Below are 21909 nucleotides of genomic sequence, written 5' to 3' on the forward strand. Positions count from 1 at the left end.
TAACTTTACAGCTGCCAGGAATGGAAACTGCAGTTTCAAAACGCGACCTGAGGTATCTGAAAAACAACACACAGGGATGATATATTTTTTAAAACTTCCTGTTCATTTTCAAGAGTCTCCATAGTCTGTAAGTGTCCATTATCAATTATCTTGATGACACTTTATAATTCAGGGAAATGATCAGTTATCACTCAGACTCAACAGGTTCACCAGTACAGGTGATTATTCTACAGAGAACACATTTAAAGATGGGTTTGGGTAGAATAAAATGGTTTTATTTCCCCTGTAGTTCTCACAGCATGAGGCTTGAAAACTTGAGAAAGATTGAAGTGATGACAATAGGAATTTTAAGATTGGGAAAAGAGCTTAAAATTTGAGATTATGAGTTTTAGTGATTAGAGGACTGGTAATAGGAGAGATGAATTATTTTGTTAAATGTGAAGTAGATCATGCTCAAAAATGTTCCTGTCTGATTCCTGTTTTGTCAGCCTCTGCTTGATGTCATTTGAAGTCAGGTACCTTTGATTCATGGAATGTTGTGTAAACGTCTGTTGATTTCTATCTGTTCTGGTTTGCACTTCTGCCCTGAGGTTTGCTTTGAGTTTCAGGTTTGGGCAAACTGAAATTGTCAAAGAAAATTCACTTTAAATTGCAGCCTTTCAAGTGGTTTTGTTTCGAATCCATGCCAAACCTGAGATTTTGCATAGTTTCTTTTTGCATAATAGCCAAGCAAAAAGATAAATTGTGTCAAGCTCCATTGGAATGGGGTTGAAGTTTATAGTTTTGTGAACTTTTAGAAAACTACACCTGTAATTCATTATCAAGCCAGCTCAATGTTGTGAGGACTTGTTGGAGGGCAGCAGGGAAATTTCTGTGTAAGAGAATTAAATTAGAGGAGAAGAAGTATGTTCTTACTTGAGCTCCAAATGTACAGAGGGTCATGACCTATTTCACTTTTTGGAGCACTGAAATTTTGGGCTTGAGTAAGTGACTGCTTGAGCTGGAAATTAAAGCATCATCTCTGCAGTAAGTCCTTCAGATCCAGAATAAAGCTAGTTGCTCCAAGAGAAGATAAAACTGATTTGAGGCAATTTCTATTTATCAGTTCCTTGGATTAAGAAAACAATTCCATTTCAGTGGGAGTCCTTATAGCATCATTCCCAGTTTTTATTTCATTCTTACACAGGGCTCCCAAGAAGAGTTCTCAGATTGTCGTCAGAGAACAATCAGTGGGCATGTGTCAAATGAAATAAAGATCCCCTTGTGATTTGGGGTTTTCTTTGTTTGAACATATTTCTGTATCTAGATCTTAAAAACAGCCTTCAGCAGTGCTAACATAATTAATTGTTTATATCAAGTGTTCTAATTACAGCAATTCAGGTGGTTAGCCACCTAAATGAGTGCATAATTATTTAGAAACACTTTTGATTGAAGTACTGGCATCCTCAAGGCCCAATTAAAAAAACCCAAACAAAATGCACACAAAAAAATCAAAACCCAAAAGGTTGAGACTTTGAAGCACTAATAGCCATTATCCTGTTAATTAGCTCACCTCCTGCACTCCTTAGTAAATGGCTATCTTTTGCTTCTATCAGATACTCATTTGCTAACAACTTTCCATGAAAAAAGAGTTGATGATCTTTCAAAAGAGGGGGAAAAATACACTTTAACATGGAGTTTTTCCATGACAAAACTTAGGCGGGCAGTGGAAGTTTTATGAATTTAATTTTGTAACAGAGGAGTGAAAACAAAACTCTTTTGATGCAGGCAGAATTCAGGACACTGTTATTAGTGGAAAATTGTCAAAGTCCATTCCATTATTTGAACTGAGTCTTCCCAGGATCGTTTGCTGTTTCATGGGACTCATAGGATGGATATGCCATTCTTCAATAGTATCCTGTAAACCAGTTTACATCTTCTCTGAGACATGTGGTCTTCATTCTGCACCAGATGATGCAGTGCAGGGTCTGTCTGCAGGGAAGAGTCCCAGTTACAGGGAGGAGAAAGGGCATAAACCAGATAAAATGTATTCATTTTATAAGAGGATAAAATATTTCTTTTTTGGAATCAAAAGTGCATTTGAAATGGAGGGGGGGAAATTAAAGCATATTATCATTTCAGGTTCAAATGCTTTCAGAATCTTTTGTTTTGTAATGACTTTTAAAGTATTTTTCCTTTGTGTTAGGATGGAAACAAAGACAGGAAAATCAGAATTCCCCAGAGCACGAAGGCACAGATTTCCTCACTTACATTGAAAACAGAATTTTTCCTGTTCTTTAATAGTAAGTCACAAGCAATTAATATATGAACACTTTCCTTCTGTTCATCCACTGGCTGAGCTAAAAGGTCTGCCAGAAAAATAAAAATGCCAAGAGATAGCATCTTTTCCTGCAAGTAAAGAAAAAAATGCACAATCTTTGAACAGAAAGAAGTTTCTCAATGAGCAAGTGAAATCTCTTGAAATAAGCAGCTCAGCAAAACTTCTGGTTTCAGTGATTGTTTTCACAAGTGATGCTTGCAATTCTTCACAAGATATTTATTTCTATTGTAAACTATTGATAAGCACTGCATATTTTCAGCATTAGGCAAGTGAGACCTGTAGGATTTTTATGCATGTTCTTACATGAAATACAGGGTGGAAAAATAATACGTGTCTGTGGTCACATAAAGTTCCCTCTGAGGTTCTATGACTATGATCACTGTTGTCTGCAAAATAGTTCAAGCACACTAATTTTTTTCTTTTTAAAGATACATGATTTTTGTCTGGTTTTGAAATGGCAGTTCTTCCAGTGGCAAAGCAATATCCTTTCTTGGCACAGGGGTCTGTAGAAACTGGCATTGGAGCTCAAAATGAATTGTGATGGAAGTTTGCATGGACCTTGTGAGGATATCTTTGGGTTTGAGAGGATCTTGAAAAGGCAAATCTGCAGGTGATCAAATAGGAGATCCCTTTGAGAACCAGTTTTCAAGGGGCTTTTCTGCTGATATAAACTGGTTGTTGTGTCCCAATGCTCCATACCATACATTAGCAGAGGGCAAAGTAATTTTCTTTGAACATTGGCAAGTTTCAGCCATTCACATCCCATAAGCAGGTACTCACAAACACCATTCTGTGTGTCCCCCAGCCTATGTCCCAGCACAGCATCCAGGTGGGATGCTCAGGATTTCTTGGCATTGTGTGGAGAGCCATGTAATGCTCTGCTGAGTCTTCATGTTGGGACATCCCAGGGATCCCAGATGCCAACAAACCTTTTTTGCCTTTGGGAGCTGACAGTGACCAGGATCTTTTATTTCCTCTGTGCTCTGACACCTCTGGGAATGATTAGGGTTTATTTCCTCTACTCTGTCTTCTTACCAGAGTGTCTTAAGACTCCAGCTCTGTTCTGTACTGTCCTACCATCACCTCTTAGTGGCCTTTTTCAGTTCAGGGACTGAACCTGTTCCTTTGTGTTCCTGAATTGCTTATTTTCAAAATAATAATTGGTTATTTTCAAAATAATTATGCTGTGATGTTCATGCACCTGCCACCCTCACAGGGCTTTTTGTGCTGGTGTTGCCTTTCTAACACTTCCACACATAGACCTTCCCATTCATTCTCCATTCTAGCCAGTCTAAGCATTTCCACTATGAGTCTCTGTAATTACTGGTAGCATGATTCAAACCACAGGCAGAAAAATCATGAAAGAAAAAAAAGTAGGATTTCAGTCTCCCCTTGCAATTCCACAGAGAGCAGTACTGTACTCTCTCTTCGCCACACCAGAGCCTGGTTTCCCTGCCAGGCCATGGGCAGTGCATCTGGCACCCCTGAAGGTCCCTGGAATAAAGATAGGCCTGGAAAAGGCTAAAATTGCTCTGCTACTCCAGTTGGAGAGAGGAGCCTAGAAGTTGAATGCTGACAAATTTAAATAAAAAATAAGGCACTTTTTAACAGTATATAAAGGTCTTTTTATCAAGGCCAGTTGCCTTTCTGGAAAGTTACTTTAGTCCTACACAAGGGTTTTGGCTCAGGGTAAGGGCAGCTGTGTGAAATGCAATCCCCTGCACTGTTGAGTAGGTCACATTTATGATCTAATGGTCCTGTTTGGCTTCAGATGCTCTGGGTGTCTTGCATTGCCAGGTATCTGGTGAACAGGGAACTGATTCCTACATGGATTGCTCAGGTGCTCAAAGGAGGAGCAGGGTAGGTAGAGAGGGGAGAAGGCTTTGGAAAACAGCCTCTGCTCAGGGCTCAGTGATTTGGCAGTTTATCCCAAGCCTGCAGACCAGTATCCCTCTAAAATATGACTTCATTTGGGACTGCTAATTGCCTTAAAATGCCCATGACAACTCCATGAGTTAGACAGGTTTTACACCTATTTTATAGACATATAAACTAGAGCACAGCCAGGTAAAAGAACTTGAACAAGATCACCCGGAAACACAGAGGCCAGTCACATCAATCAGTTCAAGAAACCAGGAGTTGTGTTTCCATAGCCCCTGCTGCAACTACTAAATCACAAGAACTACTAAGGAAAGATCCTGCCAAAAGCCACTGTTTTTTTTGTTTTTTAAAACCACAAAAAGCATTTTGGGTTATTCCGCAGGGTCTCTCCCTTGCACTTGGTGCACATTAATTAATTTCATATTTTTTAAAAGAAATGTGAAGCCTTGGGCAGCCCAAAAGGCATTGAAGTTTTAATTCTCAGAACTATTCCCTGACTTGACTGTTATCCAGTTCCTATTCAGGCAAGATAGGAATTAAGATTAATGACCCCAAACAAACTGGTATTTCAGAGAATCAGTCTTTGCCAGGCATTATATTCTCATGACAGAAAATCATTGAGGCATAAATACAGCGCTCAGTCATTGGTGTATATTAACAACACCACGTTGTTCCCATAAATGCTGAATACAGAGAAGAGGAAAATGAAGTCTTAAAGTTCATTAATTTTGGTTGTGGCATTTATTTTTTTTTTAAGTGAGCAAACCAGAACCTATGGAATTAGGCAGTGTTGCACAGATGTGAAGGCTATTCAGATTCCAGAAAGGTGTCTCTGGGAAGTTGTTTGGACTTGGTGATGGCTGTCTCTGCAGTGTCTTTTAGCAGCTAGATGGTCTGTAGGCATTTTTTAAAAGATGAATTGATGAAGACCCAGTTTTAAGGAGAGAGAATTAAAAAAAAGAATTACTTAGCTGCTAGGATCAGTGAGTATTGTAATATGTGGGATAAAAACATGTCATTATCTGCCAGTATCTGTCCACATCCCAAGAAGGGGTTTGTGGCTTAAGGGTGTTTTCTAAGCAAATGAGAGCTGGCATGGAGACAGGAGCATTTCACCTATCCTGGGACCAGCAGTAGTGATGGTCAGAGCTAACACAGGAAGTTATTGTGGCAATTTCTAGAAGCTGTTTGCTGAGAAAAAAAAAAAAAAAGAAAAAAGAAAATCTTTCTGTGTTTGCATTTCCACACTGAAAAGACATTCCTATGACATCATCTTGTTTGTTCTGACATTGCAAGAATAGAAGAAATAAAATGGCAGAAAAGAGACCAGGGACTTCTATTTTGCTGCCAACAAAAAAATAGAGGAAAGATGTAACCACAGTATCCAATGGCTACTTTAATTCTCAGAGACAGTTCAGCAGATGAGTTGTTGTCCAAGGGCAGTTGGGCTCCCAGACACAAGAGCATTCTGTAGTAAGCTTAATTACTCATTTTAATTATGCATTTTAATTAGCAGGAGACTAACACAGTGCTTTTCTCCCACTTTCTCAATAAACCCACTTTGTAATATTACAGAACAATCTTGTAACTGAAAACTCCAACTGTCTGCAGTTGAGAAAAACAACTCCAAGTTCAGGGGCTTTTCTTCTTCATGAAATCACATTCAGTGAGCAGGTCACATCCACCTCTGAGCGTTTTCAGGAGCTTTTTGCTTACTTTATTCTGTTCCTGGACAACATGAAGAAATCACCCTGTTTCCTTTGCCAATATATTGTCTGGCCTGTTGTTCCCTTTAAACATGTCCTAGTTCTTCCTCTTCTGGTAGTTTTCCCTCAGAGATGTTGTTCTGCCTTCCCTGCCCCTAAGTTCCCTGCTGTAGGAAATCTGCTTTCTTTCCCCTTCACTTCAGGGAAGGTCAGGTTAGAAGGGCAGGTAGAAGTAGAGGCAGCTGTGCTCTGGAATGAATTCAGAGGCAGCAGTGTATGTGGGATGGGTGGGTGGGTGAAGACAGCAAATGCCACAAAATCTTCAGCAAAACAACCAGATCCCAGAAAGAAGCTCCTCACAAGCTGCACTCTCTCACTTCTGTACTCTTTCCTACCCAGGACTGTACCTGCAGAGGAGGGATTTGCAGAGTCTGCAGCATTCCTTTACAAACTGAGGCTGTCAGCAGAGCCTGGTGAAGCCAAATAAGCCTCCAGGCTGCTCTGTTCTGAGAGAAGCCAATCCTAATTTATTTGTAGCTTTGAGCCAAATACAGGCTTGAAAAGGTTCAGGTGAGGATATAGTTACAATAGAGATGAGGTAGATTTAAGGTGGAGCGGTGATTAGCAATAAAGGGAAAAGTAAAGTTGTGCCAAAATTTTCTGAAATATTCCCACAGGTTTCAGTGCAAATAACGTCTTATATAATTTCCATCATGTAAGGGGTGGAAATGCTCCAGAAATGTCTGTTGTTTACAAGGCTTTGATGAAATATTACAAGGCTGGAAACCTCTCGTGTTATATTTCTGTTCTACTTCTCTGCTGCTCCTGGCGTGGGATGAGCTCTGGAATCAGGATCATTGCCTGACAGTTCCAGGTGTCTGCATGTCAGACTCAAGCTGCAACCTTCTCTTAACTCAGTTTAAAAGGCTCAAGGCATTTTGTCTGGCTTGGCTTAGCTGAAGGCAATAATATTTTCATTTATAGGGAAGGGGATTTTTTTTTAAATTTGGATATTGCTGCTTCCCTTAGTTTTAAAACCACATTATATAAGATCCTTTCCCTTGTGATGAGAACCATGTCTCTCCACCACTTTGCTCCAGCAACAGAAGGTCCACATTGTGTGTGTGACTTCATATGGACCAACTGCTGCATCTGCCTGCAAAAAGCTCCCTAATTTTGTCTTCTTTCTGATTTCTCTGCTCCCACCCTTCTTGTCCCTTGTTTTCAGTACAAATAAGATTTCCTTTAAATTTTGCCAATAAAATATCAGCCCATTTGAGATAATTGCCCATGGAAAAAAAGTTAAAAGTTCTGACTAGGAATCAATGTTCTTCCTAGAAACAGAGCTGGAAAGTGAATAATCTTAATCAGACATGATGGGAAAGCAAAAAGGCAGATGGAGGGCTGAGTTCTCAAGTAACTTCTGTACATTTCAGTTGCCATCACTGATTTAGTCCCTGTTTGTGCTGCCTTAGCAACTAATGCCAAGTGGACAGCTCCAGAGCAGATGATGCTGTATGTTTCTCTGGGCAGGAGTTACCAACCATCCAGGGACCAGTAACAAAACAGGTTAGTGTGACTCTGTATGTATTTTCCTGCTAAGCAATGAAAATCTGACAAATGAATGAAGCTCAGCAGTAACCCACGTACTGTGAGCGTGTATCCTCAAACCAGTTTTGCAAATTGGGACAGAGAGCTATAATTGGCCTTGCTGAAGTGGCCTTTGTTTTCCACAGCTCATGATGTTACACACTGAATAACTCCTCTAATTCATGACACCTGAATAAACTTCAGGAAAACCAGTGTGGAATGCACATTCCACTATCTGCAGCCACTCTGTAGCCCAGCCTGGGCAAAGTCCCTTCCCTGATCCCTACACTGAAGTCAACTCTAATGATTAAAAAATGCTGCTGGACTGAAAATACATCCACTGATATCAGGCTTGTTTGGAGACTTGAGCTGTACCTCAGCATGGCCTGCAATAGTTGTAACTCTGCCTGGCTTTAGGGTCCATTTAGGTATCTTTTTTTCACTTAAAATATTCCCTGACTGCTCCAAAGCACATTAGGCTGAAGTTATCAGACTCCATACAGAAGAAGAAAAAGAGTAGATCTAGACTGGTCAACACCAGCTTTTAACTAACAGAATGCCATAACAAAGAAAGATTATGAAAACATCCCAGTGGGATAGTTTTTTACAGTTGCTTTGGATTTCATCATCTCTATTTTCTCCTCTGATTCAATTATTTCCAACAAAAAAGAAAATGTTTGGCTTCTTTGGCTTAAGCTACAGCCTTCCTGCCGTTAAAAAAAAAACAAAAAAAAAAAAAAAAAAACCAAAAAAAAAAAACAAAACCAACAAAAACAGTCTTAAATACATCCAAGTGTTTCAAGTGTTTTAGCTGAAAGTGATGCCTTTCAGTGCTGTCTGAGCCCTGAGCAGAGGAGCAAGCCCAGCCTGCAGTGGCCCTTGGGCTGTCCCACCAGGCTCTGCACACACACAGCCAGGACCTGCAGGGGGGATGCTGAGCCAGTCCCCTTCCCCAGCCATTCCAGAGTAGCTGCCAAGTGATCCTGAGCATTCCCCCAGGGTGGGGACTGTGTGAACATCCATGATCCAGGACCACCACCCCCTCCCTTCCTCCCTGCCCTACCACAGGCACAGCCCAGGAGCCAAACTAGGAACAACTCATTGTAATTTAGGATAGTTGTGAGCCCTTTTAAAATTGAGCATCCTGCTGAGAAATCCTCGTGCAGAGAGGTAAGGAGCACACACTGCCTTGGGTGCTGTTGAAGACACAGTTAGAAATGATGTCAGTATCATTTATGGATCCAAGGATATGTTATTTCAATAGACATTTCATGGTATTCATTATAGTTACAGATGTTGCAAGCTTCAATTATTAATTTATGTGCTCATAACTTTCCCAAAGCCAGATCACTTCTGTTCAAATGTTATTTTGTTCTCCTTTACAAAGTGTTTTAAGGGAGGGTTTTGACAAAACGTTATTTCCTGTTGTATAGGTTAAAAGATGGGAAAGCAAGGAATTGTGTGCCAATAAAGCTCTAATTATATTCTTTTGAGCATAACATACAGAAAAAACAACACACCCAATACTAACCACCCACCCCCCTCAGTGTGGACTCCATCCTTATGAGGAGAGCTTAAGCTTAGGTTTCTGGGTGGATTTTAAAAAATAATTAAATGTTTGAATGTGCTGGAAAGCATCTCCTTGTGTGTGTGTGTGTGCCACTGCCCTCTGGTGCACAGAGGAAGGAGAGTTTGGCTGCTCTGTAGGGACAGAGGTGTGGGCACCCACCCACTCCTGTTCCTGCCTAGAGCAAGGGCTCAGGTCCTGCTATTTGGGAGCCAGGCTATGAAAGGAGTTAAATCCTCACCCCCGAGGGAGTTAGAAAGCACAGTCCCTGTGTAGATCTGTCCCTTTCTGTATTGTTTCCATAGAAAATACCACATGGAAAGAGTGTGCAAATGTGGGGTCAGTCACACCCCCCCTCAGGCTGTTGTCTCATCAGCTCCTTATCCTAAAATATCTGGGGGATTTGCTGCAAGTGGTGCTGTGCTCCTGCTGAGCACTACCAAAGCAGGACCCTGAGCATCTCTGACCATTTCTTCTCTCCTGGTGGATGTTTCTGGCACATGACAGACCTACACCTTCAGGCCTGAAGGAGTTTTGCCCAATCCAAGGGTTTGGGATAAAATACAAGGTTTAGTAGGGTAGATGCGTTGGGCTATTTTCAGGGAAAAGTGTAACCTGGTCAGTAGTAGTTTTAATTATCCATTATGGACATTAGTGGTCAGAAACATATGAAAAACAGCTAAAATCTCAAAAAACTGCTTAGGATCATGGCCACACTGCCCCAACCTCCCATCAGGAGGATAGCTCTGGTTGCTGTACAGAGCAGGAATTTATCTCATCTGGAGCTGCTGTGCTCCCAGGGGATTTATTGGGGCAATTAAGATGACTTATCCAAATGTCTCAGTCAATGGATTTACACCTTTTCATGCTATTTTTCCATCAAAGTCAGGTTTCACACATATCTGACTCTCAGTTTAACACCAGTGACCATCAAATCTGAGCAGTCACTTCTGTTTCAGAATTTTCTCCCAATGAGACTGGTGTGTGTTTTGCCAATTGGAACATGATGATATCAAGTGCTCTGGAATGATAGTTGGGTGACCTTCTTAGCTGTATTTGACAAATGAATTACTTTTCTGTCTAAAAATGAGGCCTGTTCAGCTGTGCATCAAGTTCCAAGAGTTCAGTCTCATTGTTTTGAAAACTTTGGTTTGATAACACAGTGGAAAAAAGTTCTGTAGCCCTGATTTGTGCTGAAGGGGGGGAATTAGGATGAAATTACTGCCTTGGTTTGGTTACATCTCTGACTTCTTTAAACTTGTCTATTTAAGCCTGTTTAAACAGTCCCTGAACCATCTCATATGGATTAGCCTAATAAAAAACCCCTCAAATATACATATGAAATTTCACATCATTTATTTCTAGGGGATAATTTCAAGTTTTTGTCTTAGCTGCTACACGAGGAAGGTAGGCTAACCCCTAAACCTTAAGCTGTGATTCTTTTGTGGTTATTAAAAAAAATAGTTGTAGGGGCTGAAAAAGATTTCTCTATCAATTCTGTGCCATTTGCAAGCAGAATGTCATCTCTGTTCTAGTCAGCAGCCACAGGAGCTCAGCTGGGGCCCTGCATGTCAAGCTGGGAGCTTTTTTTCCACCATAATAAAGGTCCTGCAGGCTAAACTGCTGCTAGCTCATCAGTGACACTTGTGAAATCCCCTTGATGGGCTTACACAAATGTAAAGACTCCTCCTCAGCAGTGCTGCTGATGGTGTAAAACAAAGGTGGTTCTTCAGTCATGCTCACCCTGCTTTGTCTCCTGTGTGTTTGCGTGTGTGAGTGTATTTATGTGGACATCTGCATGGATATACACAGATAAATGAAATATGGGCATATAGGCAGGACAGACAGCTATTTATGCTTGTATTTAATGCTATTCTGGGACTTGAAGTGAAAAGAGCAAGGAAAAACTACTGAAAGCTTATGTTAAAAGCCTGTGGCTATGGCATCCTCACCCAATCAGAAGCTCTTAGGCACAGGGTGGGATTATTGGGGTACCAGGTGTTGGACTCAGTGATCCTGATGGGTCCCTTCCAGCTCAGCATATTCTAGGATAAGCACTGTTTTCCCCAAAGAATAATTATAAAAATGAATTATTATGCTAATTCTTACAACACAGGCCCTGCTTGTTTAACCTTTATTTCCTTCAATTTGAAATAATCCACTGTAACCTTTCCAATTTTAAAGACTTTGTCTCTAAACTGTGGCACCCAAGTAGGTGGTCAAGCCAATACTTCCTTTCCCCAGCGAGACACACTGGGAAGAGGCAGCAGATTGTGTTTTCAGAAGATTCTTGCTGGAAAGCTTTCTTCCTGGGATTATCATCACATGTCAAGGATGATGTCCATATAAAACATAGATTTCCCAACAATACAACTTCCTTGGAAAGAAAATTTTGTTTTCTTTAGTTCACTTTGAATGAATAAAGGAGTCCATGGGGAAGGAGTCAGTCCTTCAAGAAAATGCTCATTCTTATAATTAGCATGTTCCTGCTTCCTCTCTACCCTGCCAAAATTCACCATAAAGAAGAGGTGTGGTAACTAATTGCCTGCCAAGTGGCACAAATAATGTTCTGCAAATGCAGGATACTCTAGGTGAAGTAATACAGCTGAGTTATAAAATGTCCCATTCTGTGTTTGGATACCAGTACAGACACACACACACGTGTGCTGAAAGTATATGTTGTGTTCATTTTTATTTACTTTTTTTTTTAGGACACTTTGATTTTTCTTTCCTTCAAAGTAGGAAGGAAAGGGATTTTTGAAGACTTATTTTCTATGCAATAGAGCTCATGGGCAAACACTCATTAAATGCAAAATAAGGAATGCAGTCATGGTTCTAAAAACATTTAATATTTTTCAAACTGATGCCAGTTGTGTGCATTGACAGTAATCCTGTCTAATCCCTTCCACATGTATTATCTTTGTACACCTGCTTTCATTGTCTCACTTATCAGTTTTGGATACTTAGAACCACAATTTGCAGGAAGGAAAAGCAGCAGAACAAAGCATCCACACACTGACAGCTTGCTACACTGCAGTTTTGCATTGTAAAGATAAAACACAGTTGTACATTTCGGTGCTTGGAGTCAACATCTTCCATTGAGACATTTTTCCTCCCTCCTGCCCCCCCAGCTGATGTCTGTCTGTATTTGTGTTCCTTGGCAGACTGACTGAAGCCCACAGAACAGCTGTGAAAGTCATCAGGAGGATGCAGTATTTTGTGGCCAGAAGGAAATTTCAGGTAAGCAGCAGGATCAATCCCAAGTGCATCTCGTGAGCTCACGGGACACCGAAGGCGTTCTCAGAAGCGACTTGTCTTGGTGAAGGTGACTGTAACAAGTCAAAGGTGTTCTTGAGGTTCTTGGGCTCACACCTTTTGTGGATTTTTTAATATCAGTGATCCATGGATGTAGTATGCTAGAAACCCCTGACTTTGAGAAGTCAGTATCATTATTTTTACTTCTCTTTTTTTACTGCACTTGTGTTTTGGGCTTCTGCTTGTTTCACTGACCAATACTTACCCATCCACTAACAGAAGTGAAGAAAACACTGGTGTTGGAGTGAAAAAACCTCCGTCAGGGTGTCTGCAAAAATACTGATCATAACAAGAATGTTATCAATCATCTGATCAATTAGGGAATGTTCAGTCCTGTGCTGTGTATGGCTGACAGATCAATAAGCTTTACTGATGAGTACTGTGGGTGCAAAGTTGCTTTCGCTGGTGTGACTCATGTTTCCAAATGTATTTCCCAGAAAGGGACCTCATAGGCCATATTTTATAAAATTGTGGAGTATCTGCTGTCTGGAAATTTGCTGTCTTTATGAAGTGTTCAGTTAATTTTCTCAATCAGGTTACAAAGTGCTCAAACTGAATATATTGCATTGAAAATACTGTTTCGTTTTGCCTGTTTAGTGAGACTTATTATGATAAATCTTTTTTGGGATGTGATTCTGATATCATCATTCTCATCATCCATGGGCTGGAAATGCCATGGAAATGAAAAATTAACTTCTGGACTGATTTTCAAAGCCCTCGTTATTTCCATCTCATGTTCATGCTTTTTTTGTCCAAGAGGACGCACTGCAAGTTAATGGCCATTCATAATCCTTTTGAAGAGGTTTTGAGAAAATAAATCAAAAAAAACTATATTTCAGGGAAGTTTGATTAGAGCTGAGCACTAAAATGCATAGAAGTATAGAGGATAGAAGCCTGAGATAACATCCCAGCATTCAAAAGACTCTAAATTAGGGCAGATAGAATATCTTATATATTTCCTAATCCCTTGCAAATGTGTATCTTCAGATAACCCTACTTTTGAAGGAAGTCTAGAACTCAGTTTGTTAAACTCAGCAAAAAACAGGAGAGCAGGATTATATTGTAAATACACCAGAGAGATAAGCACTATGGGAAATAAAAAAAAAAAAAAAGGAAGAAGTAAATAGGGACACTAGTTCTGTAAAATCAAATCAGTTTATAAATGAGGTCGAATAAAAATTAGGATATTTGAAACCACTAGAGACCTAATGTTCTGGAGCTGTCAGCTAGTGGCAGTCATACCAAACCATAAAAACTGAATTTCATCAATTTATGGAGAGAATTCTGTGAGTCAGTGACAGGGTAGAAGAAGAAGGAATAATTTTTTGTTCCTTCCTTTCTGGGGGCCCTGAAATAGAGTTTATAGAACTCCCCATGCTAATTAGATTTTGGAAGTTCAAAGCTGGGTAATATTATTTAGTTTTGCATGCTGAATGTGGAATACTGAGCTGAAATGGCCAGGATTTGGGATTATGAACAGAATGAAAGTCAAAGGAGTTGTTCAAGTGCTGCATTTACCACACTTCTCTGAAAGCCCATTACCTCCTGGCTTCAGTTGTATCATTCTAGCATTTCCTAATAAAAACATGACAGGGGATTGTGCCAAAGTTTGGCAGGACATAAGATGCCCAAATCTAAATCTTTATGGAAAAAGAGGAGGAGAAAGTGGTGAAAGCTGGAGGGATTTTTTTACTCAGCTTCAGAGAGGACTCAGGCAGATTGCAGCTCTTTGCAACTGTAGGAGCTGATGGTTTGGTAAAAGGGATAACTGTCAGAGGACTTCTTTTGAGGGGGAAAAGAAATTTCACTGGGAAAGAGTAGAATTAATTATGCACATAGTAGCCCGTTGGGGAGAGGGGAGGGAAAAGCTCCCCAGCACATCCAGGCTCTGCGCCATGCTCAGTGTTTAAATAGAGAGTGTCCAAAGGAGAGGACACGGGATTTAGCCAAAATACTCTCCAGGCACCCCCCCTAGTCCATCTAAAGAGTGATACTGGCATTGCTTCTCGGGGTGAAGACAATAGGCTGCTTTTCTGGCCAGAAATAGTGATGTGTCAGCGTCTGCAAAATGCGGAGCTGGGGAAAGGGGGGAAAAAAACCCGACCGAAAACCGAACGATAAGCTGAAAGCTGAAACCTCTTTCCCTCACAAAGCCTCTGCTCCCAAATGCACTCAAATGCACACACACACACCTCCAAAGCCACAACTCTTCTGAAAGTATTGGTGCAGGTAAGTGCTGTGTGCAGGGAAGGCATTTTGTCACGAAGAGCTCTTGCTTCTTCATTCACTTCACACGATTTGTTTCCATTCCAGTTCCATGCTTTCATTTGAAATTTCTAGGATTGTGTGGCAGCCTTCCAAGCATGACTCCAGCACATACTGTAGGTGTTCAATGCATGTGTGCAGTGGTGCATGCTAATGGCTCTGGCTGAGGCTGTGACAGAGTGCAAACAGACAACAAGATGACTAATGAGCTGTTTTCAGTAATTTTCAATTACTAGATTTGCAGTTTACCTTTGCTTTTTTTCTCCCCCCCCTTCTTTTCTTGAGTCAGAGCCAAAAAGGGAGACATTTTGCCCCACATTTCCCATAAGGGTTCTCAAAATGCTGGTCTTTCCAACAGGCCATGATTTGCATTGATACCTCCCCACACACATTGATTTTACTTGCTAAAATATCACCATGCTGCACTCTTTATAACCACATCACTTTCTGCAAATTCTCCAGACTTGTTTCGAAATTTGGCCACAGTAGTTGCAACAAGCAACCAAGGCTTGGCAGAAGCACCTGGATTCTTATTAGGATGGGAATATAGCTGGGCAGGTGGGAGTGTTTTCACTCTCTTGCAATTTTTTATGTGTCCTTTTTTATTTTAGTTTCACCTTTTTTTTCTGATCTCAAAGATATCGCGAAAGACAAAGGAAGACAAAACCCACGTGCAGGCAGTCTCCTGACTTATGCAGAGCATCTGTCTTCCCTGTTCCTCAAGCAGCAATATTTCTGTCACCAGACATCCCTGGTCTTCAGAGATGTTTGATTCTGGGTCCAAGTGCTCTGAGCTGGGCCAATCCCTGGGGTTCAGTCCCCTGACATTATGATTAACACATGGCTTTGGAAAGAGCCAGGAGATACTGCACATGGGAGTCCCAGATAAATTATCCATCTTGGGTTTGTGTTTCCCAAATACACTGTGAAGGGCTAATATTTTGCTCAGTATGGAGTAACATGAAGACATGACTCTAACTGACAGTAATAGGAATCATTTGGCTCCGTCTCCACAACAAACATTCACTCCCACAACGGCTGCGTTGATTTTTTTTTATTCATTACAACAACTGTTGCAAAATGGCAGGCGAATGGGCAGATAAAAAAATAGAATGAAGGCCTGTCTTAAGTAGAAATCCAGTTTGGCCAATGCTCACCTTTCAACTTGCTGCCTGCCTCCTTTCCCAGCAAGCTCGGAAGCCGTACGACGTCCGTGATGTGATTGAGCAGTACTCCCAAGGACACCTCAACATGATGGTTCGCATAAAGGAACTTCAAAGGAGGTAGGCCCTGTCTACCTCATGAAATATCTGATTCCTCTAGTGCCAGCTGGCTTTAGGAGAGATGTGTTCTTAATGAACAGTAATTGTCCAAAATTGCAAGCACAACAGGGAGCACAATATCTGGAGGATTTAACTTGGAGCCATTTTTAACCCTTTTTATGACCAAGTTTACAATTAGCCTTTATTCTCCTCTCCTTTTTCTCCAAGTGGAATTAAAAGAAATGAAGGTGCATGCTGTGAAGTTTATAGTGTGATCCAAGCTTTTCTGTCTTCTTCTTAGAAAAGGAAAACTTTTCAAATAATGATTTACCTTTCTGTTTCCACTCTGTGGTTCTCCACAACTGAAAGAAATCTGTTTCACTTGTGCTGCACTATCTGGAACTTTTCCCTGCCCACATTCCTCCATGCACATGCTTTCTCCAAGTTTGGGGTTTGCAGCCGAAATATTTTGCCACAAAACTATTCTCTTCTGTTTCAGCACAAAGTGCTTTTCTCTTTACAAATTAATGCTGTGGACTGGGACACCAGAATGAACTCCCCTGGCCCTTAAATTAAATGAAAAAAAAATCCTATTGAATGGAATCTACTGTGTCAACATATACAGATATTAAATCCGCCTGCATGAGGCTTTAGGAATAGTTGCAAATGTTATTAAGAAGTCATTCTGTTTGTATAGTCTTTGTTATTAGATTACATAGGACACAGGAGAACTATGTTTTAGTTACAACTTGAAAGTCTGAGAAATATTAGTATTCACAAAAATAGCAATAATAATATGGTTTGATTTTGGAGGAAAAACTCTTAAAGAGCTAAACTGCTGACTGTGTGTGCAGAAAGTCATGCTAGTCTCATGTTTTTGCTTGTTTTGGTTTGGGTCTAGAGCTACTGTAAATTCTCATGTAGATTATGCTCCCGTGCTTAGCAACGGAGTTTAAGTTGTTTGGTAATTGATCTGCTGGTAATTTTCTGTTTGCTTCTCAGGTTGGATCAATCCTTGGGAAAGCCAGGTCTTTTCCTCCCAGGTATGGTGACTGTATTTCATGCAAAATTATTATCTCCATAACTTTGGGAACATACCCTTGGCTACAGTAATGTGGATTTATAATGCAGGCAAACATACACTAATGTAATTCTGTTAAAAAACCCTAGAATGCCTGTGTAAGGAGAAATACATTTCATTCAGGTGGTAGGGGAGTAAATGGAAATTAAGAATAAATGTTAAAATGTGTATTAGAACATGATGAGATGGAAATATCCTGAGGGAAATCCTTCGACAAAAATAGTCTTTCTAAATCTTTTGGTCTGGGCCTGGGATTACAATATATGTTTATTCCACTTAAAAAGGTTTCTTCCTTCCTGAACTCATGTCCCATATTCACAACTGACTTGGAGCACAACTTAGTGTGGCAAAGTAATTTCAGAGCCTCTAAAACATGGCATGTTGTCAGTGGTTAATATTATCAGAACAAGGAATATCATTCAAAACACATTTTCAACATCTGATTGCTGCAGAAGGCTCAGTAGTACAATCCTTTTCCCCTGTAGCTGGTTTTGGACCACAGGAAAAGAATCTGTCAGCTTGAATACTTCTATAAATATTTATGCATGGGATTTCATTCCACAATGTGCAAGCTAAATTTATGGAAAGACGTCCCTTATCTCCAAGAATGTATTATTTTATTTCAAGTACAGCATTACCAAACTGAAACTGCAATTTGTGCTTGAAAAGACTGGTGTTAGAAGCACTTTTTATCAAGCAGTTTCTGGTTTCAGAGGAGGTGAATAATTAGAAACTCATTGTAGAATTATGTTCTGAGAGGTTCAAGAAGCTGAAGATGTTCAGGAAGCTTGGTCTCACCAAATCTTGAGTCAAAAGGGTCACAGAAACCACTGGGAGGGTCTTAGGTGAGCCTGTGGCTTTGGACAAGGGCTGGAAAGAATCTGCAGTACCAGGAGTGGAAGAGGTAGAATGGTGGTTAGGGATGCAGAAGCTGGTGAGCTCAGTTAGGGGGTTGCAAGACCAAAACCAGAAGTTATTTGATCTAGCAGTTATTTTATCTAAACCCTCCACAAATCCAAAAATAAGGTAAGTGGTTCCAGAGAAATGGTGTGCAGAACTGAACCCAGAGTTAGTTTGCAACTACTCCTGATGTTATCCAACCCAGATTTACTCCCAGGATTTTCCAAGTGGTGAACAGTGAAAAGTGGATGCAGTATTTGTTTGTTTGGGGTGAAAATAGATGTTTGTACTGTCTTTCTCTAGAAAAAGGGTTATCCCTGAGTCTCCCTCAGAATGCATGGCTTATTCTACATTGAACATGGATTTTTTATATAATACTTTTCCAGGCATTGCTAAAATCCTTTTTTTAACAATATGGGTGTTTCCCCTAGACTGTGTTATTTTTGTACTGATGACAAGCAAAAAAGAAATGACAATGCAAAGAAAATTAAACTGCCAAGGAGAAAAACGTGAAAAGAATTTTTCTTTCCAGCTCCTTTTATTTTTTTCCTGTTTTATTATACTCCCATTCAAAGAATCTTAAGGTCTGATTCCAAGCCCGTTGAAATGAACGGGAATCTTTCCAGTGACCTCAGTGGGGTTTGGATCAGGTTTTTTTATTGAAAATTCCCTGTTGTGGACTTTGATAATATTATATAAAAGCAATTGCAGCCTGTCTATAGTATTATTACTTTTCAAAAGTGAATGATGTCATAAAAGACCCAGAATCTGAATTTACTGGAAGCAATTATTGTTATTTTTCAAGTTAGTTTCTCTGAGATAAAAAAGCACTAAAAGCTGTGTTAAAACAAGATAAGGATACAAGAAGAGAATAAAAGCCATGCTGGGTCAGAGCAGTCCTGACTCCAACAGGGCCAAGAGCAAGGTGCTTTGGGAAATGTGTAAAAAAAGCCTCCAGCCTTCCTGTCAGCTTTCAGCCCATTGCACATTAGAGGTTTCCTGACAAGATTGCAGTGTATTTAGTCTCCAAAATGGTTTGTCCTCAACGAACTTGCTTAATTATCCCTTTAAACTTACAATATCTGATCTATTTTGTACAAAGAATTCTAATAATTCCACCTTCACCTTTGCATATTGGGAAGAATTCTCCCTTTTTCCTTGTTTTGGTCTTGGCATCTCCTCCCTTTCTTTGAAACTCTTTCAAGCAGGAATGCATTAAAAAACACTAAGATAATGAATCAATATTCCAAGGACCTGGACCCTACTTTTATTAGTACATTCAGAAGACTCTCTCTGAATATACTCATAATTTCATTGGAAGCCTGTCCCAGTGTTCCAGGGGACACAATTTTGTCAGATGAAACAGATTCCTGTCATAATAAACATAATGGAAAGTGTTGATGTAGAGGGAAAGAGCATATTCATTGAATTTATGGAATCAACAAAGTAGCCACATATAGTGATACAAATAAAGAGTGTCATGCTTGACCTTCACTACACACTATGGAGTTAACTGCTTTTGAATGCAATTTTTGAGACTTACTACAGCTTTTCAGGGGCAAAGGTGAAGAATAATGCCAAGGTAAAACAAAAGGTCCAGTGTTTGGGTTCAGAAAAGTACACAAAAAGCTGATGTTTATCTGCAGTTTATCTGAACCTCTTGGTTCTGCATGACATGGGTGGGAATGCCTGAAGAAAAGGGCTTTCTTGCAAAATTTTGACAGTTCCATTGTTTGCTTTTTTTTTGCATAAAGTGCCACCTAAGCTTTCTGATACTTTTTCCTTCCCATCTGTAGAAAAGAAATTGGGTCACTGTATCTTTTAAAGCATAATAAATATGCTCAGCTTAAATTTTATCTTTTTTAAGTCAATTAATATTTAAAATGAGAGATGCCCATGTTTCTGCAGGAACTAATTTATCCCACCTCTCCTGGAGATGAAAATATTTTGGCAGTTTACTTTTTAGGCTGTCCAAAGGAAATCACAAGTGCCTGATCCAGGACTATGCCTTACCTTTTTTAAATTTCTTTTACCAATCAATCAGCTGCATAAGGCTCTGACTGACAAGAAAACAGACTCGAAATAAAAGCTGCCATGACTGAGGCAACTTTATTTGCTATTTTTGGGGTGTGAAGGGGCAATCTTGACCTTCTTTTTCAGCAACATGCACAGTTTACAAACCTAAGAATCCAGATAAGCTCATCACAATCATCCCTGCATGGAGCTTTGGCAGAGCTGGAGCAAACTCAGGTCCAGAAGGCTGCATTTGCACCCAGCCAAAAGAAGGCAGCAGTGCCTCCTGGGGGGACTGTTCTGCTTTCTGAGATACCATTTACAAAGGTGTCTTGGCTTGGAAAGACAGGTGTCTGCTAAGGAAGGCAGGAGCCTCCCCTGAAATGGAAAATGTAAACCCCCTCCCTCCAAATTGTTATAAATTTGAAATTAAGGGGCTCTCAGGCAAAAATATGGAAGCAGGAATAACAGTTCTTTATTAGGGAAGAAAATAAAAAGATAAAATAAATAATGCAGTAATGCAAAACAACACTGACAGAGTCAGAACCCAGCCTGACACCCTGTGGGTCAGGGTGTTGGCAACAGTCCAATTGGAATTGTGGCTGCAGCCCTCCTGCAGTGTCAGGTGTGGTTCTGTTGGAGCAGGGATCCTGTAGAAAGGTGCAGTCTTCCTCTGAAGACCCAGTGGAAGAGGCAGCTGTTCCTCAGGGAAATCCAGTGGAGAAGCTGTCTTGCTGTCCCAGGATCTCAGATTATATCCAGTTGGGAATGCTTGGCTCCTCCCTCTGGGTAGAGCATCTCACAGTGGGATGCTGTAGTTCTTATCAGTCATGCAGTGACATTCAATGGCCTGTTATCAGCAGATGCCTCCCCAGAGAGGGGAGTGGTTGTAGAAGAGATAAAGAAAAAACTGCCCAATTAACAGAAGATAATTGCCACACCTCTAACAGCTGGCAAATAGAATTCATCTTGCCTTACAATCTAGGACAAAAGTTTTGAGGTGTCTTCAGCAATCCGGAATATCCGCTCAAATTCCCCATTTTCTGCTTAAAAGAAGCTGACAGCTTTCAGAAAAATCTGATTTTTGAATTAGCTCCCTTCTAGCTGTGTAAAAATCAAGGAAGGACTCTTGCTCTATAAAGCAGAGTCGTTTCCAGCTTTTACCTTTTTCAGACCATCTCTCTGCAATTCATTCACTGTCCTAAGAGTCCTCATAAATACTTTTCCCTAATCAAAGGAAAAAAAATTATTTTCCTTTAAATTTGGTATATTCTGATGAAATATAGCACACTAACTGTGTGAAAAAATAAGATTAAGGTGCCATTCCTCCTTTGATTTGCTTTCTTCCTCCTGCTCATATCAGTTTATGTTATTTACATCATGTGCTTCCATCTAGGGAAAGAATTATTATCTCTTGAACTGCTGTGAAGCAAACCTAAAAAGTGTTTGAGATATTTTGTTGGGTTTTATTTTTTATTTTTATTGTTCGTTTCTTTTGGGGTGTTTTTTTTATTTTTGTAAGAGGCATATCTTGTTCTTCACTAGGAAAATAGATGGGCCAGCTTTGTGAAAATATTTGGAAATTAATATAGGATTGTGTTGTTTGAAAGTAGAATACTCAGGAAGGCAAAGACTTCCAGGGAAGAAGTGTCCATATTAATAAATACATGTTATTATTATTAATCTGTATTAACAAATATTCAGTCTCCTGAATTAGAATGCCTATTGCTTATTTACTAGTATTTTCTCGGATTCAAACCTAAGTATATAAAATAATGGGTTTGTATCATACCGACCATGTGATGCAAGATGTTTTTGATTGGTTTTTATTTCTGAGATAAAATTTTCCCATATATATTTTCATCCAGTTGTAAATAATTGTGCTTCCTTTCATCCTTTGTCTCTGTGCCTTTCCCATAAATGTTACAGGATTGCTTAGGTGATCTCTGTTTTAGTGCGCCCAACACAGAGTAAAAACTCAATTCTAAAAGGAAGTTAGTTTGGATTAC

At 40.0% G+C, this 21909-nt stretch overlaps 1 protein-coding gene across 1 annotated transcript in view; it reads left to right on the forward strand.

The window, feature by feature from the left end:
- The window catches only part of LOC118698106 (potassium voltage-gated channel subfamily KQT member 1-like), a 411246-nt gene that overhangs the window by 212973 nt on the left and 176364 nt on the right, over window positions 1-21909 (forward strand). Inside the window, exons 13-15 of the mRNA XM_054514922.1 lie at window positions 12229-12304; window positions 15833-15927; window positions 16909-16949. Coding sequence (XP_054370897.1) covers window positions 12229-12304; window positions 15833-15927; window positions 16909-16949 — 212 coding nt within the window. The remainder of the gene's footprint in view (window positions 1-12228; window positions 12305-15832; window positions 15928-16908; window positions 16950-21909) is intronic.

Source organism: Molothrus ater, chromosome 5 (assembly GCF_012460135.2).
Source record: "Molothrus ater isolate BHLD 08-10-18 breed brown headed cowbird chromosome 5, BPBGC_Mater_1.1, whole genome shotgun sequence".
Classification (NCBI taxonomy): Eukaryota; Metazoa; Chordata; class Aves; order Passeriformes; family Icteridae; genus Molothrus; species Molothrus ater.